The 15,047-nt window shown below is 41.0% G+C and overlaps 1 protein-coding gene across 3 annotated transcripts in view; it reads left to right on the top strand.

The window, feature by feature from the left end:
* IGHMBP2 (immunoglobulin mu DNA binding protein 2) overlaps nucleotides 1-15,047 on the top strand; it is a 78,275-nt gene that overhangs the window by 31,733 nt on the left and 31,495 nt on the right. For all 3 annotated transcript variants that reach the window (XM_038404690.2, XM_038404688.2, XM_043517908.1), the window contains one exon: nucleotides 6,072-6,246. In XM_038404690.2, the coding sequence (XP_038260618.1) occupies nucleotides 6,072-6,246 (175 nt within the window). The remainder of the gene's footprint in view (nucleotides 1-6,071; nucleotides 6,247-15,047) is intronic.

The raw sequence follows: 15,047 nt of genomic DNA, 5'->3' as shown, positions 1-15,047 counted from the left end.
ATTCAGCAGTCTCTCGTTGGAGTCTGTTTTTGAAGCTTTTTTGTTGAAGTATAGCCACTCTTAGGTCTGTGATCGAGTGACCAGAGAGATTGAAGTGTTCTCCAACTGGTTTTTGAATGTTATAATTCTTGACGTCTGATTTGTGTCCATTCATTCTTTTACGTAGAGACTGTCCAGTTTGGCCAATGTACATGGCAGAGGGGCATTGCTGGCACATGATGGCATATATCACATTGGTAGATGCGCAGGTGAACGAGTCTCTGATAGTGTGGCTGATGTGATTAGGCCCTATGATGGTGTCCCCTGAATAGATATGTGGACAGAGTTGGCAACGGGCTTTGTTGCAAGGATAGGTTCCTGGGTTAGTGGTTCTGTTGTGTGGTGTGTGGTTGCTGGTGAGTATTTGCTTCAGATTGGGGGGCTGTGTGTAAGCAAGGACTGGTCTGTCTCCCAAGATCTGTGAGAGTGATGGGTCGTCCTTCAGGATAGGTTGTAGATCCTTGATGATGCGTTGGAGAGGTTTTAGTTGGGGGCTGAAGGGGATGGCTAGTGGCGTTCTGTTGTTTTCTTTGTTGGGCCTGTCCTGTAGTAGGTGACTTCTGGGTACTCTTCTGGCTCTGTCAATCTGTTTCTTCACTTCAGCAGGTGGGTATTGTAGTTGTAGGAATGCATGATAGAGATCTTGTAGGTGTTTGTCTCTGTCTGAGGGGTTGGAGCAAATGCGGTTATATCGTAGCGCTTGGCTGTAGACAATGGATCGAGTGGTATGATCTGGATGAAAGCTAGAGGCATGTAGGTAGGAATAGCGGTCAGTAGGTTTCCGATATAGGGTGATGTTTATGTGACCATCGCTTATTAGCACCGTAGTGTCCAGGAAGTGGATCTCTTGTGTGGACTGGTCCAGGCTGAGGTTGATGGTGGGATGGAAATTGTTGAAATCATGGTGGAATTCCTCAAGAGCTTCTTTTCCATGGGTCCAGATGATGAAGATGTCATCAATGTAGCGCAAGTAGAGTAGGGGCATTAGGGGACGAGAGCTGAAAACAGACTCCAACGAGAGACTGCTGAATTGGAATTAATTTGCAAACTGGATACAATTAACTTAGGCTTGAATAGAGACTGGGAATGGATGAGTCATTACACAAAGTAAAACTATTTCCCCATGGTATTTCTCCCTCCCACCCCACCCCCCACTGTTCCTCTGATATTCTTAAAAAGAAAAGGAGTACTTGTGGCACCTTAGAGACTAACAAATTTATTAGAGCATAAGCTTTCGTGAGCTACAGCTCACTTCATCGGATGCAACTGATGAAGTGAGCTGTAGCTCACGAAAGCTTATGCTCTAATAAATTTGTTAGTCTCTAAGGTGCCACAAGTACTTCTTTTCTTTTTGCAAATACAGACTAACACGGCTGCTACTCTGAAACCTCTGATATTCTTGTTAACTGCTGGAATTAGCCTACCTTGCTTGTCACTATGAAAGGTTTTCCTCCTTTCCCCCCCCTGCTGCTGGTGATGGCTTATCTTAAGTGATCACTCTCCTTACAGTGTGTATGATAAACCCATTGTTTCATGTTCTCTGTGTGTGTGTATATAAATCTCTCCTCTGTTTTTTCCACCAAATGCATCCGATGAAGTGAGCTGTAGCTCATGAAAGCTTATGCTCTAATAAATTTGTTAGTCTCTGAGGTGCCACAAGTACTCCTTTTCTCCCTGCCTGCACGGCCTTTGTTAGCCTGCTGCGCAGCTTAGAGGGAATTTAGGTTGATTGCTAATTTGGCTCCGAAACCGCTGAGTTCTGAGTATTACTGAGCTAGAGTAAAGCTCGCTTGTATGTCTACATGTAGTTCAACCATATCTCTGATTGAAGAGTCACCAGAGACTTAGATCCAGGGTGGGCAAACTACGGCCCTAAGCCAGCCTGCAAACTCCCGCTGGGGAGCGGGGTCGGGGGCCGCATCATGCGGCTCGGCCCTGCTCCGTCTGGGGCACTGGGTCAGGGGCCGCAGCACGCAGCTCCCGGAAGCCACAGCATGGCCCTGCTCCGGCTCCTACGCACTCCAATGGCCCCTCTGGCGCTCCAATGGGAGCTGCAGGGGTGGTGCCTGCATATGGGGCAGCATACAGAGCCGCTTGGTGGCGCCTCTGTGTAGGACATGCCACTGCTTCCGGGAGTTGCTTGAGGTAAGCGCCACTCAGAGCCAACACCCCTCAGCCTCTTCCCACGCCCCAACCCCCTGTCCTAGCCCTCATCCCCCTCCCACTCTCCAAACCCCTCCATCCCAGCCTGGAGTACCCTCCTGCACCCCAAACCTCTCATCCCCAGCCCCACCTCAGAGCCTGCACCCCCAACCAGAGCCCTCATCCTCTCCCACACTCCAATCCCAATTTTGTGAGCATTCATGGCCCGCCATACAATTTCTATTCCCCGATGTGGCCCTCGGGCCAAAAAGTTTGCCCACCCCTGACTTAGATAGCCAAACTATATGTAATTTAATATCACTCCGTGTGGTGTTTGGTCTGTAATGTGTACCCGGGGTGGATAGGAGTCCTAGAACTCCTTTTCTCTGCCTTTTCAATTGTAATCTATTTCATTGGCTCTCAACCTTTTACCCTATGGAGACCCTCCTCCCTTTTGTCCATTACCTGCTTACCACTGAGCAATATAAGAATGACAGGGTGGTTGCGATTCCCTAACACCTGTTGGGATTGTGACCCAGAGGTGAAAAATCCCGATCTAATTTCTTTGTGTTATCTTCCTTTGTGTTCTATTTAATGTTGATAAAACAAACTATGCTGATCCTTCCTCTATATACACACACACACACACACACACTCTCTCTCTCTCTCTCTCTCTCTCTCTCTCTCTCTTTCTCTCTCTGACTATATTTATTATTTAGCACATAAGCTCTTTGTGGCAGGGACTGTCCCTTACTACCTGTTTGCACAGGGCCTAGCACAATGGAGGCCTGATCTCATTTGGGGTCTTGGTGCTACAGTAATATATAGAATAAATAATAATGTATGGCCGTTGTGATCACAACTTTATATAACAAAGCAGTTAACGCTGCCATGTAAAGGTAGTAAAATATTCTGTGAAAAGTAACATTTGCAGATGTTTCATGACCTGGCTGCAAACATCAATACCTCCATCATTTAAAAAAAATATATATATTTATAAACAACAACAACAAAAACCTTGTGAAGTGGCCTAACTCGGACCAAACTGCTTGTAAAATGTACTGTTTTTATAGCGTTGTAAGCGCACAGGGCACTTGACAGAGCTATAAAAGACAAAGGTGCCTTGCTCTGTGAGGCTTAGGATGAACTGGAATTAGCTCGGTAACAGTCATAGGTCAGAGGCAGAAACAGAGAGAGACAGTATTGAAAGCTGAGCTGAGCAAATAGTGGTGCAGGGCTGGGAAAATTCTCACGTAATTATTTTGTTAAACACAAATCTGTTTTCACTTCTATGTGTGACCCTTTAATGTTCACTTTCAACAAACATTCCAACTTCAGTAATATGAATACTCCTGAAAAGTGAATTTTCAACTTGAATAGTCACCAAAAGTGACTTTCAGACTGCTTTTGCTTGTAAAATGTGTACTTCACATGGTGGTTAAACAGCCAACGCAGTATGAAGTATGAATTCTATTTTCAATGAGCAACACTTGTTGTTTGAAATTTTTTCACTGTCCTAGTCAGGTCCGTAGGTCACATGTTTCTGATTCCTGATGGGATGTTTTATGTAACTGACCAACAGAGTGAGAAATCTGAATAGAATATTCATTTGTACTTGACGCAATGTATGCAGTGTTTGTTTAGTCACCCAATTAGGGAACAGAAATGATACCATATGACTCAGGGAAGTAACATAGGTACTGATCCTGCCAACCACTTATGCATATGCTTATTTTTAAGCACATAAGCAGTTCCATTGACATCAACGGGACTACTCACATAAAAGTTAAACACATACTTAAGTGCTTTGCTGGATCAGGGCCCAAGGCATCAAGAAATGCAACCTGCTATTATTTGATCAATAACTATTTGAAGAAAAGTATGAATAATTTCAAATAACAAATATATTGAAGTGTTTCACAGGATGGCCATGGACAATTCACGAATAGGAAAATGCCCTATGAAATCTTGAAATAAATTATTTGTAGGGAAGTAGTCCTTCAGTTCTAGTTGTAACTGTGTGAAAGAATTGGGGCTTGACCTCTGTCTTTCAACGATAGTGGTACTCTCACACTGCCATCTCAGCTGGGGTTCTCCCTGCAAACTCATGCACCCCTGCTGGCTTGCTAGCTAGTTTTAAAGTCTAAATAACTTGGCTTTGTCAAAAGTCCTTTACAAAACAAGTCAATACATTACATAAAAAAAAACCCCAATGCAGTCTTGATTTTACAAAGCTGGGATAGTCACAGCATGGGTAAAACAGGAGGTTCAGATAATTATGGTTTCTCCAGTATAGAAAGCCTGCTGGCTTACTCAGAACCATCCAGTTAGCAGGATTTATTCACACAAGCCAGACCTCTCTGCATCTCTCTGCTGCTAAGCTCAGTAGGAGGAGAGCTTAATTACTGCAACCCTCTGCAGGGGAGACATAAGTGACCTTTAGTTAAGTGGAGATCAATACATTAGAGTCATGCTGTATAGCTAGAATGGTACAGCCCCTCTCTACCTGCACAATTGTAGTCTTTCGTTACATATATCTTTTTTGGAGGGAGCTTGGAGCATGGCAATACATCATATGCCAGGTGCAAATTATACATCCCATGAAACTATAAGTGGTAAGTATATTCTGAAAAAGTTTTGCCTAATAAAAAGAGATTGCACTTAGGCTGACAAACTGTAGCTTGTGTCACGTGTGTCCAATCTGATCCAAAACTGTATACACAGTCTGGTTTATAAAAGAAGAACAAAATCATCCCTAACCTAAGCTGCATTCCTCAGCCCTAGTACAAGATGTTTTAGAAACCAATCTTTCCTTTGATGAAATTGCTCTGAATAATAAACATACAACAGGTTCCTACATTTTTCTCTCCTCCTCACCCCCTTTTCACCCACTTTCATGAATTAGTTCACCAACATTTTCAGTGCCTCTCAAATCTAGAGCTCTGAGCAATAGAAGTGTAAATTTAATTTAATAATTCAATTGTGGTTATGTCTAGAGACCCTGATTTTAAGGGTTGGGGCCCCGTTGTGCTAGACACTTTACACACTTAATGAAGGGACAGTCCCTGCCCCAAATAATTTTATCTGCTCTGTTACACCACAAATGTTCTAAAGTGTGTTTGTGCAGCATTGTTGATAGAATTGGTTTTCCTATCCATACTACAATATATTCTTGAGAAGACCGGTAGGTTAGACAAAGCCTGTTCAGTTTAAGGTCAGAAATTCTTTCCCATAGTACATCATTAAAGGCAACTCTTAAATCTATTTCCCTTCTAGCTTTGGTTGTTTGATGGAGAGGGCAGAAGAAAAGTTAGTGCTTTTGCTCTGCTTTGGTGAGATAGTGGAGCATAAAGAAAAGGAGTACTTGTGGCACCTTAGAGACTAACAAATTTATTTGAGCATAAGCTTTCATGAGCTACAGCTCACTTCATCGGATGCAGTGAGCTGTAGCTCACAAAAGCTTATGCGCAAATAAATGTGTTAGTCTCTAAGGTGCCACAAGTACTCCTTTTCTTTTTGCGAATACAGACCAACACGGCTGCTACTCTGAAACCTGTCATAGTGGAGCATATCGTTCTGTGGTTTTAATTGTCTGGTTTTTATTGTTGTCTTTAAGATGCTCAAGAGGGCATGGGTGTGAATGCCAAAGCAAAAACTGTCGTCGTAGCCAGAAACTACCAAATAACAAGTCCCTTTCCCTTCCCCCCCCCCCCCCCCCCCCGCATGGACTGCAGATTTGAAATTGTGAATTTCTGCAGAGAACCAGCATCTTTGTTACCTGCCTTTAAAAGCAATTAATTTGCAAGGAATTTTTTTTAAGAGGTTTCTTTGTGCTCTTATTCTCTCCTACCAAGATGTGTTAATTCTCTTTTGATTTCTCTGTTGATTAGGTGCTTCCTCTGATGGTCCACTGAAGTTACTTCCTGAAAATCACTTTGATCTGGTGGTGATAGATGAATGTGCTCAGGCACTAGAAGCAAGCTGCTGGATACCTCTGCTGAAGGCCAGAAAGTGTATCCTGGCTGGGGATCACAAACAGCTGCCTCCCACAATCATATCTGACAAGTAAGCAGCATTTCACAGCTTTAGAATCTCCCATTAATTATTCAGGCAGACATTGATAAACGTCCCAAAGATTCATGGTGGACAGCACTTCATTAGAATGAGCTGTTTGGTGTGTATATTACACTGGCTGAATTTAATACACGTTCATAGTTCTTTTACAGCAACTTTAACTATGGTCCCTTGTTAAAGATTAATGTGTATACATTGCAGCACGCTCTTTCGTTACATGATGAGACAACACCATGTAATTTTACATGCTGGTGACCAAATAATGTAATACAAGGGCATTTCGCCTTTTATATTATCCTAGATGCACGTATATGAAGCTTCTTGTGGTGATGTGTGAATACTGTAGGATCAAGTAATAAAGGACTTGTAAGATGGTGGCAGGATCTGTGACCTTGCTTAGGGATGCAGTGGTCTTCTGTTGAATTAACCTCTTGGAAGGCGTTTGAACGGTGCATTAAGCTGCTGAATACATTCTGTTGATTCACTGTGGCAGGTGCAGTTTGCTAATTCCACCAAGATGTAGGCCTGACTCTCTGGTCAGAACTAGGGGCCATGACATGGAGATCCTGCAGGAAACTAGAAAGAGCCAGGCTTGTAAGGAAAAGTTTATGTGAGGATTATTGTTTGAGTTGCCAGTAAATGCAAATCCTAGGAATCAGATAAATTTGACTTCATGTGATATGTATAGACTTCATTTGGAGCTGGGTGGAATATATGTTCAGAGGACCCCATTTTAATGCATGTGGTATATGCAAAGGGGAAGATGGTTGCTTTGGCAGCTTTTACTTTGAATTTCCAGACACTTATGTGACGATAATGTGTCCATTCATTGCATATACCTGGGGCTTAATATAATACATACAAGCGTTTGAGATCTTGAAAACCAAAGCAAGAATGAAGAGCAAATCAGTCTGATATAGGAACTAGAAAGAGATCACGGAAGAAAGAGGAGGATCTGTGTAGAGTGTCGTTACAAATTAGCAAAAAGAAAAGGAGTACTTGTGGCACCTTAGAGACTAACAAATTTATTAGAGCATAAGCTTTCGTGAGCTACAGCTCTTATAAATTTGTTAGTTAGAGCATAAGCTTTCGTGAGCTACAGCTCACTTCATCAGATGCATTTGGTGGAAAAATGCATCTGATGCATTTTTTTTCCACCAAATGCATCCGATGAAGTGAGCTGTAGCTCACGAAAGCTTATGCTCTAATAAATTTGTTAGTCTCTAAGGTGCCACAAGTACTCCTTTTCTTTTTGCGAATACAGACTAACACAGCTGCTACTCGGAAACCTGTTACAAATTAGCTAACTGAAATGTGGAGCTGGCATAGCGAGCAATAGAGGAAGAACTAGAGGCTTTTTAGGGGAAAGAGAACCACCGACAGCAGCTAGATACATTGTAGTAGAAGGTGTGGTTAGGAGAATGAAAGGAACAGAAAATGGATCTGGCTTTCTTGAGTTTATAATGATGGCATGCCCCATATTTCAGTGCATCAAGGCCCCAAGTAAGCAAAACACTCATGCTTAAAGTTATGCACCTGTAACTTAAGTCTGTTTCTATTCAGCAAAGCACTCAAGCACATGCCTCACTGTTAGCATATGAATAGTCCCATTGTGCTTAAAATTAAGCATCTGCTTAAGTGATTGAGGGAATGAGGCCTTAATCAGCCGTTGATCTAAAGCCCTATATAGTCAATTGGAGTCTTTCAGTTGACTTCTGTGGGTGTTGGATTAGGGACAGGTACTAATAAGAGAAATCATGGGAATACACTGAGATGAGTTGATGCTGTCCAGACTCCCATCCAGCTCTATCAGAGGATCAAACTTTTCCTTTCCACTGTCTGTAATGGATATTTGCCTGCATGCTTCCATCAATCAAAGTTTAGGTTCCAAAGGATTTAATTTATTGCTTGGCTTTTTTAGTTGGGTTGAATATTTGTTATGAATTACTGCTGGTTTATTGAAAATTAGGTCTAATTTGTAGATCTCTTCCTTGAGAGTCATAAATCACTAGCATAAATTGTCTTTTTAATATCCTTTCCCAATATTGATTTCCTGCATATTGCTTCCTACATTGTGTATTGTTATGTTTGCTGATCTTAACATGTGAACCTTAATTTGGTTTTATGCAAGCGATAGCTATGAGTCTTTTCATTATATATTGCCAGCTTGATGGATGAATGGCCTACTGTATACAGAAACATGTGCAAGGGAGCTAATTTTATATCTAGAAATATGTACACTTTTAATGTTAATTATTTGTATTAGAGTAGCACCTAGAGAACCCATCTAAAATCAGGGCCCCGGTAATAGGTTCTGTACATATACCTAGTAATAGACAGTCTCTGATTCATAGAGCTTACACTCTAAATAGACAAAAAAGACTAGAAGGTGGGAAAGAGGAATTAGTATCCCTATTTACAGATGGGAACTGAGACGTTAAGGACCAGATTTTCAAAGGTATTTAGGTACCTAAGGGTGGAGACGGATGCTTAGTGAGGTTTACAAAAGCACCAAAGCCGGTTAGGTGCCTAACTCCCTCTGCCATCAATTTATGTGATAGCAAATTTGTATTTCAATTTATAATGAATTAAATGTTCATGGTGGTTATTTTCAGTGCTGCTAACTGGTAGGTATGTTTGAATTTTACAAAACTACTGTAGGTAAAGAACAAAAGATCGAAAATGAAGGCTTCTAGGGAATCGTACTTAAATTAATTTAAACAAGTGCATAAATGTTTGCCTACCATTGTATTTTTATTAAAATCTTATTAGTGGCATAAATTTTTTGATACATTTTAACAAAGATATTGTGAATGTCTTGATACAAACGGCCAACATTTTCAAAAATAGGAACTTAGTGTTAGGTTTCTCAGTTCATATTTCGGCACTGAAGGTTGGATTTTCTAAAACAGCTAGGAGTACAAGTCCCACAGATTTCAAACTCTGAAGAAGGGGCATAGTTTGGTTGAAGCATTTCAGCTATTGTGACTTGTGGAACTTTTAGTGTATTGGAAAGAGGAGTTGGTTACAAATATAATACAGGCTCTTTGCTTCTCAGTTTTGTGTTGTGGTATTCTCACAGTTAATGAGGACCTGGATTTGTCTAATATACATGAGCATTTTCAGTGTGAGACATCTTAGCAGGAAAAAAAATCAGTATGTAAAATCTGAAATTCTGCTAACAGTTGGGAAACAAATTAAAGAAGCAAGTATTAAAAAAAACCCAAAACACTTCAGAAATTTAAGCCTATAAAATGGTAAGAAGATAGAGAACTAACAACATGTAAATAAAAAGTCTGATTTAAATGAAAAATTAATTTAATTTTTGAAATAATCATAATGTAAATAAAAGATTTGATTTAATTTTTTTTATAAATCATGATTTTTATTGACCCTGTCAAAGGGTTTGCTTGGCCTATCTCTCCATACTACTGGTTAGAGTATCTGGCTTTGTTTGATGGATTTAGGCACTCTGTCTTATTAGTTCATGCATTCTTTTTCCTTATTAAATTCTGTCATTGTGGTTCCACACTTATTTATTTAAAATATTAGTGCAATCGTAAGCCTACTAAGAGGAAGCAATTCGAGTTATCATGCACACAGCCGCAATTATAAAATGACAATACATACAGCATGTGCTTTAAGAACAATTACATTGCAGAGAAGATCCGCAGGTGGTGTAAATTGCCATGGCTCCAAGCGAGTTATGACAGTTTACACCTGCTGAGGATCTGTCCCTGTAATTTCAAAAAGTGTCTTGAGTCACTGCACCTTTTTAAAAAATGAAAGGACTAGGCACTTGCTGCATCAAAACCTGAGTAAGGGAGCTAATTCCATAACATGGCAGCCAAAAGAAGCAAAATACATATCTATAACCTGACTTAAATTTCAGAATAGCAAAAACCTCCTATTACAGACGTCCAGAGGATAGAACAACTCAAAGCAGGCTGCTAAGAGATCATTATAAATAAGGTTAAAGCAACACATCATCTTGGAGCAATGTGTTCTGATTTGAACATAAATCTTGAGAGGCTGTTATGCAGCACATCCAAATCTCAGACAAACTAGCAGATCTCCCAGCACTAGCCTTGTAAACAGCTATTGGCAAAAGGAGTCAGTGAGTAACTGGGAAGCCTGGCTGGAACCTTGGAATTCTAGTCTCAGCTTTTTCTGTTGTCTTGCTTTGTGAGTTTGTTGGCCAAGTGTTTTCATGCCTCTGTGCCTCAGTTTCCCCCTATGTAAAATGAGGATAAGGATGCTTAAGTACATTAGAGAAGTATTAGAAGGATTAATTGTTTAGGGCCAGATAATGAGCTCCTCACTCCCAGCCATGAGCAGTTACATGACTGCATAGTCCCACTGACTTCAGTGGTACTGCTTGTGTGAGCAACTGCTTACGAGTGAGAGCGACGGGTTTGCAATCTGGGCCTTCCAGTTTTCTGTCATATATTGAAGTGCTGCATAAGTGCTCTGCATTAGTATTAAAACCTGTCAGAAAAAACTTCAACACGTTTAAATTTCTTGGTTTTAGTTGTATGAAGCACTTTTTATGGACATCAGAATTCAGATCAGACTACGAAGCATCCTGAATAGTGGAGGTTGTTTTACTGGACAGAGCTGCATCATTAGGAAATTTTCAAACACCATTTGTACTTGTTTAAATAATGTGGGCCAAATTATCAGCATACAAAGAAGACATTACCAAGCACATTGCTCTCTGAATGAATGGGTCAGATCCTCAGCTGGTGTAAGTTGCCATAGCGCCTTTGATGTCAGTGGAACTATGCTGATTTACACCAGCTGAAAATCTTGAAAACTACTGACATCTTTCAAGGCGTGCAACTGTAACAAGATATTTAGCCATATTGGGGTGTTTACAGGTGCTTCAGCTTCACATTTCACCCTGCACCCATGGCATGCGGGTACCCTGCTATATATAACTGCACCATTTCTCATGTACTGGTTTCAGTACCAACACAGGAGGCAGAACCAAGATTAGAATCCAAGTTTCCAGGCGTTCAGCCCAGTGCCCTAGCTGCTCGGCAACACTGCCTCACCCAATGGATGAGTGGTCCTCCAAAGTTTTCATATTGCAGCTCACCGAAGGTGAGGATCCTCTCATAGACCCAACCTCCTACTCCCTGTCTCACACCTTCCCTAGGGCTGGGTTACACGAAAAAGTAATGAGGCTATTTGACGGCGACAAGATAAAGCTGAACTGCCTTTTGTGTCATGAGTGCATTGGTTTGGGCGTATTCCCCAAATTTTGTATCTGTGCTGTTCACTTTGCTCCCCCCTGTCCCTTGGACCTTGAGTCTCTCAGCTGCCCCTTTCTGATCCCTGAGCTCCAGTAATACTGACTTCCTCTGTCTCATGACTGCCAGTACCAAGAGCCTTCTCTAGCTCTGGTTATCTGACAGTGAAAATATCTTTCTACTTCATCAAGACTCCAGCTGTTTGCAAATGCTCTTGGAAATTTGTGTTTGCTCCCTTGCCTGGATGTCTTAATGCGTCTCTCCCTCTGCTTTGAGTTTTTATTTAACTTTGCAATGAATCCCTCACAATTTTCACCATTTTCCCCTTCCTGGCCCTGTGTTTATATGTTATGATGATTAATTTTCCCCCACTCCCTCAGTTGCGCTATTTTGCTAATTAGTTGTTGCAAAGACTCCAAGTGCCAAGCTGCTGACTTTTATTTTAAGGGAGTTTTGTAGCATCTTCATGCATTTTTTTTAAAGTTCTTACAGTACAAATAATTGGACTCTGCAAGAATAAGAAAGGGAAGGGATGGGTGGAAGCCAAATATCTGGTTTTCAACCTTAATGGCATCCTCGTAAACAACTCTGCAGTAAAATCTGTTGTTATAATAGCTTCTTGTGGACCAATATCCAAGTCTTCTGAGTTAGAAGCTTTAGCACTATTTGGATGCTGTGGTACCCAGTGTCCCTCTTTAGGTTTAATAGATTTAAAATAAAACAGAGCAGAGAGAATGTGTCTCTAAATCAATATTGTTAACAGATTTACATCTCTCAAGTTACCAGTAAATTATGCTCCAAGGAGTTTACTGTATTAAAACCATTGTTCAAGGCATCTTCAGTACTCTGTAGATCAGTAACCCCCTAGCTTTTCAGACAGGATACCAACTGTGAGCTTGAGCTGGCACCCAGGAGTACAGCTACTGGTGTAAGGAGTCACATTGACTTCAGCCCACTTGGAGGATCAGATTTTCAAAGGGAAAGAACTAATTATTTTTTCTAGCGCGTGCTTTGAAAAATAAATTAGATGTTTTAAATTGCTTCTTTTCATCAGGCTTCAAAATAATATAATTGTGCTCCAAATGTATTAGCTGTTGCATTTAACTAGGAGGGTTATCAATCCAATCTCTGTCAGCTAATCCAATATAGCTTCTGGACTCTACTCACATCTTTATCCTTTACAAACAAATGCTGACAAAGGGTTTTGGTTTTTTTTTTAATCTGTAATGGAAAAGATTTAGAAGGCATTTAAAAGAAATATTCAGCATTACACAATTATATCTCCAGTAAAAACAGACAACACTAATTTAGTATTTTTGTTTCCACAAGATTCTTTGCATCACTTCCACATCTCATTTTAGCAAATTGAAATTGTGTCTAGCAGCCTGTAGATTCAACTGCTTTGCAAACAATGCCAAGATTTGAGCGGAACCCTGATTCTCAAGATGGTGGAATGGTGGACTTGACCGGAGTGGCCCGTTAGTTGTAGCCACAGGAAGAACATTACAGCAGTACAGCACCTTACACAATGGGGTTACCAGTAGGATCAGATTTACAAAGTGCAGGTTTTAATTGTCATATGTGAGCAGAAATTTAGGCTTAATAAAATATGTAAGCATCATGAGCCACGGTGTGCCTTGCGACACTGCCCCCTTTAGCAGTACAAATAAGCCTCAGTACTGGGAGTGTTGATTGTATGGTTTTCACACCTAAGAGCTCCACAGAAGGACATCCCATATATTAAAAGACTGTTGTCATGATGTATGGAATTGGCCCTACTTAAGCAAGAAGCCTTTATTAAATGAAACCCTCTACAGCTGCAGACACAAACAAACAGGCTTCCACACAGCTTGTGTTCCAGCTGTGTCTCCATTGCTTATCAGGGACCATTTTCTCCCTGGAACACTATATAGCACACAGGGGCAATTGCCAGGGCAGACTATACAGTACATATTTTAGTGTTTTCTCCAGTTGAAATTTAAGGGCTAGATTTTTTACTCTGGCTGCACAAAAGTGTGGGAGGTCAGACCCCTTTCTTATAGCTTGGCATGGGCTACCTGGACCTTGGCTCTGGGTGCAAAGGAGCAAGTGGGTGGGAAATGGGTAGAGGGTTTCCTCTATCCCCCACAACGTGCCAGACAGTAGAGCTTAGTTGGCTTAGAGATAGGTAGTAATTTGCTGCAGGGATAGCCCAGCAAATTATTACCCTGGGGGAATATGGAGGGGGAATGTGACTCCCAGAGCTACTGTTCCCTCCCTATGCTGCTTCTGGGTTTACACAACAGTGCACTGTCCCTGAAGGGCTATGTCTTAGAGAAACAATCTAGTCCTACGCATCCGAAACACTGCGATTCCTACAACTTCCTATGAGACTATTTCCCAATTTTGGGCCTGCTCCAAAGCCCACTGAAGTCAATGTAAAAAGCATCCCATTGACCTCTTTGGACTTTGGATGCGTGCCATAATGCATCTCATTGTCAGGATGCTTCCTGATATTCATCCTAAAAGTTTGCTTTTTTGTTTCATACCAGCCCATTACTCCTCATTACGCTCTTCAAATATTTCCAGATAATTATCGTATCCCTTCTTGCTGGTGTTGCTCAGATAAACTTAGCCATATTTAACTCTTCTAATCATTTGTCATAAATCAATCTGCATCTTTCTGCCACTGAGCTGCCTTGAAATCATCATAGTGTTGCAGCAGCAGTCTTCCTGCTCAGGTATATGATGTATTTGCATGTGGCATCCAAACAAATTTATTTCCATTTAATCACTAAATATCAAATATTGGGCCTGAACTTTCTGTGGCTAGCCACTACAGATTCCAATAATAAGCTGCACCACGTGTTTTATTGCAGTTGTACAGCTTATTCCTGCAGTGATTTAAAAGGAAAATGACTGTGGGGGAGGGAATCATTACAGTACAGTAAATAGCATGCCTATCTTCATAGCAGTTTCAGAAATCTCTTAATGATACGGCACAACATAAAACAAAATGCCAAATGCATGAAACCGATGATACCATGAGAGATCTAATCCTGTTGCATGGATATTGCTGTAGATATGCAAAGAATGCCAAAGCGTTTTACAGACATGTGAGTTAAGCCCTCTTTATGTATGCAAGTGCTGTTACAGATGGGGAAGCCAAGGCCCAGAGAGGTTAAGTGACAAGCTCAGGCTTGCACAGTGAGAGTCAAGTGCTGAACCAGGAATCAAACCCAGATCTCTTGACTCCCTGTGCTGTGTCTTAGTGACAAGACCGTCTTTACAAAAATAGCCAGAAAATGAAAATGTATTGACTAAAATATTTTAATGGTACTTGGTTTACAGATAATAGTACAAGATTGAAGAGAGGAAGTCATAGTTCCATCCTTTCATGAGTCCCAAAGTAGTGTCATTTTAAAATATAAATTTAATTCAATAACCTTATTTAATCCTGGAAGTACTAATGATCCCTTTTATGGCCAGCCCAGAATGTGGCTGGGCACCTGGGGGTGGAGTCACACGCTTGGGTAGGCCCTCCTTGGCTATGAAAGA

This window comes from Dermochelys coriacea, chromosome 6, assembly GCF_009764565.3.
Source record: "Dermochelys coriacea isolate rDerCor1 chromosome 6, rDerCor1.pri.v4, whole genome shotgun sequence".
Classification (NCBI taxonomy): Eukaryota; Metazoa; Chordata; order Testudines; family Dermochelyidae; genus Dermochelys; species Dermochelys coriacea.
The sequence above is the reverse complement of the archived record's forward strand: the minus strand, read 5'-3'. Positions and strand labels throughout refer to the sequence as shown.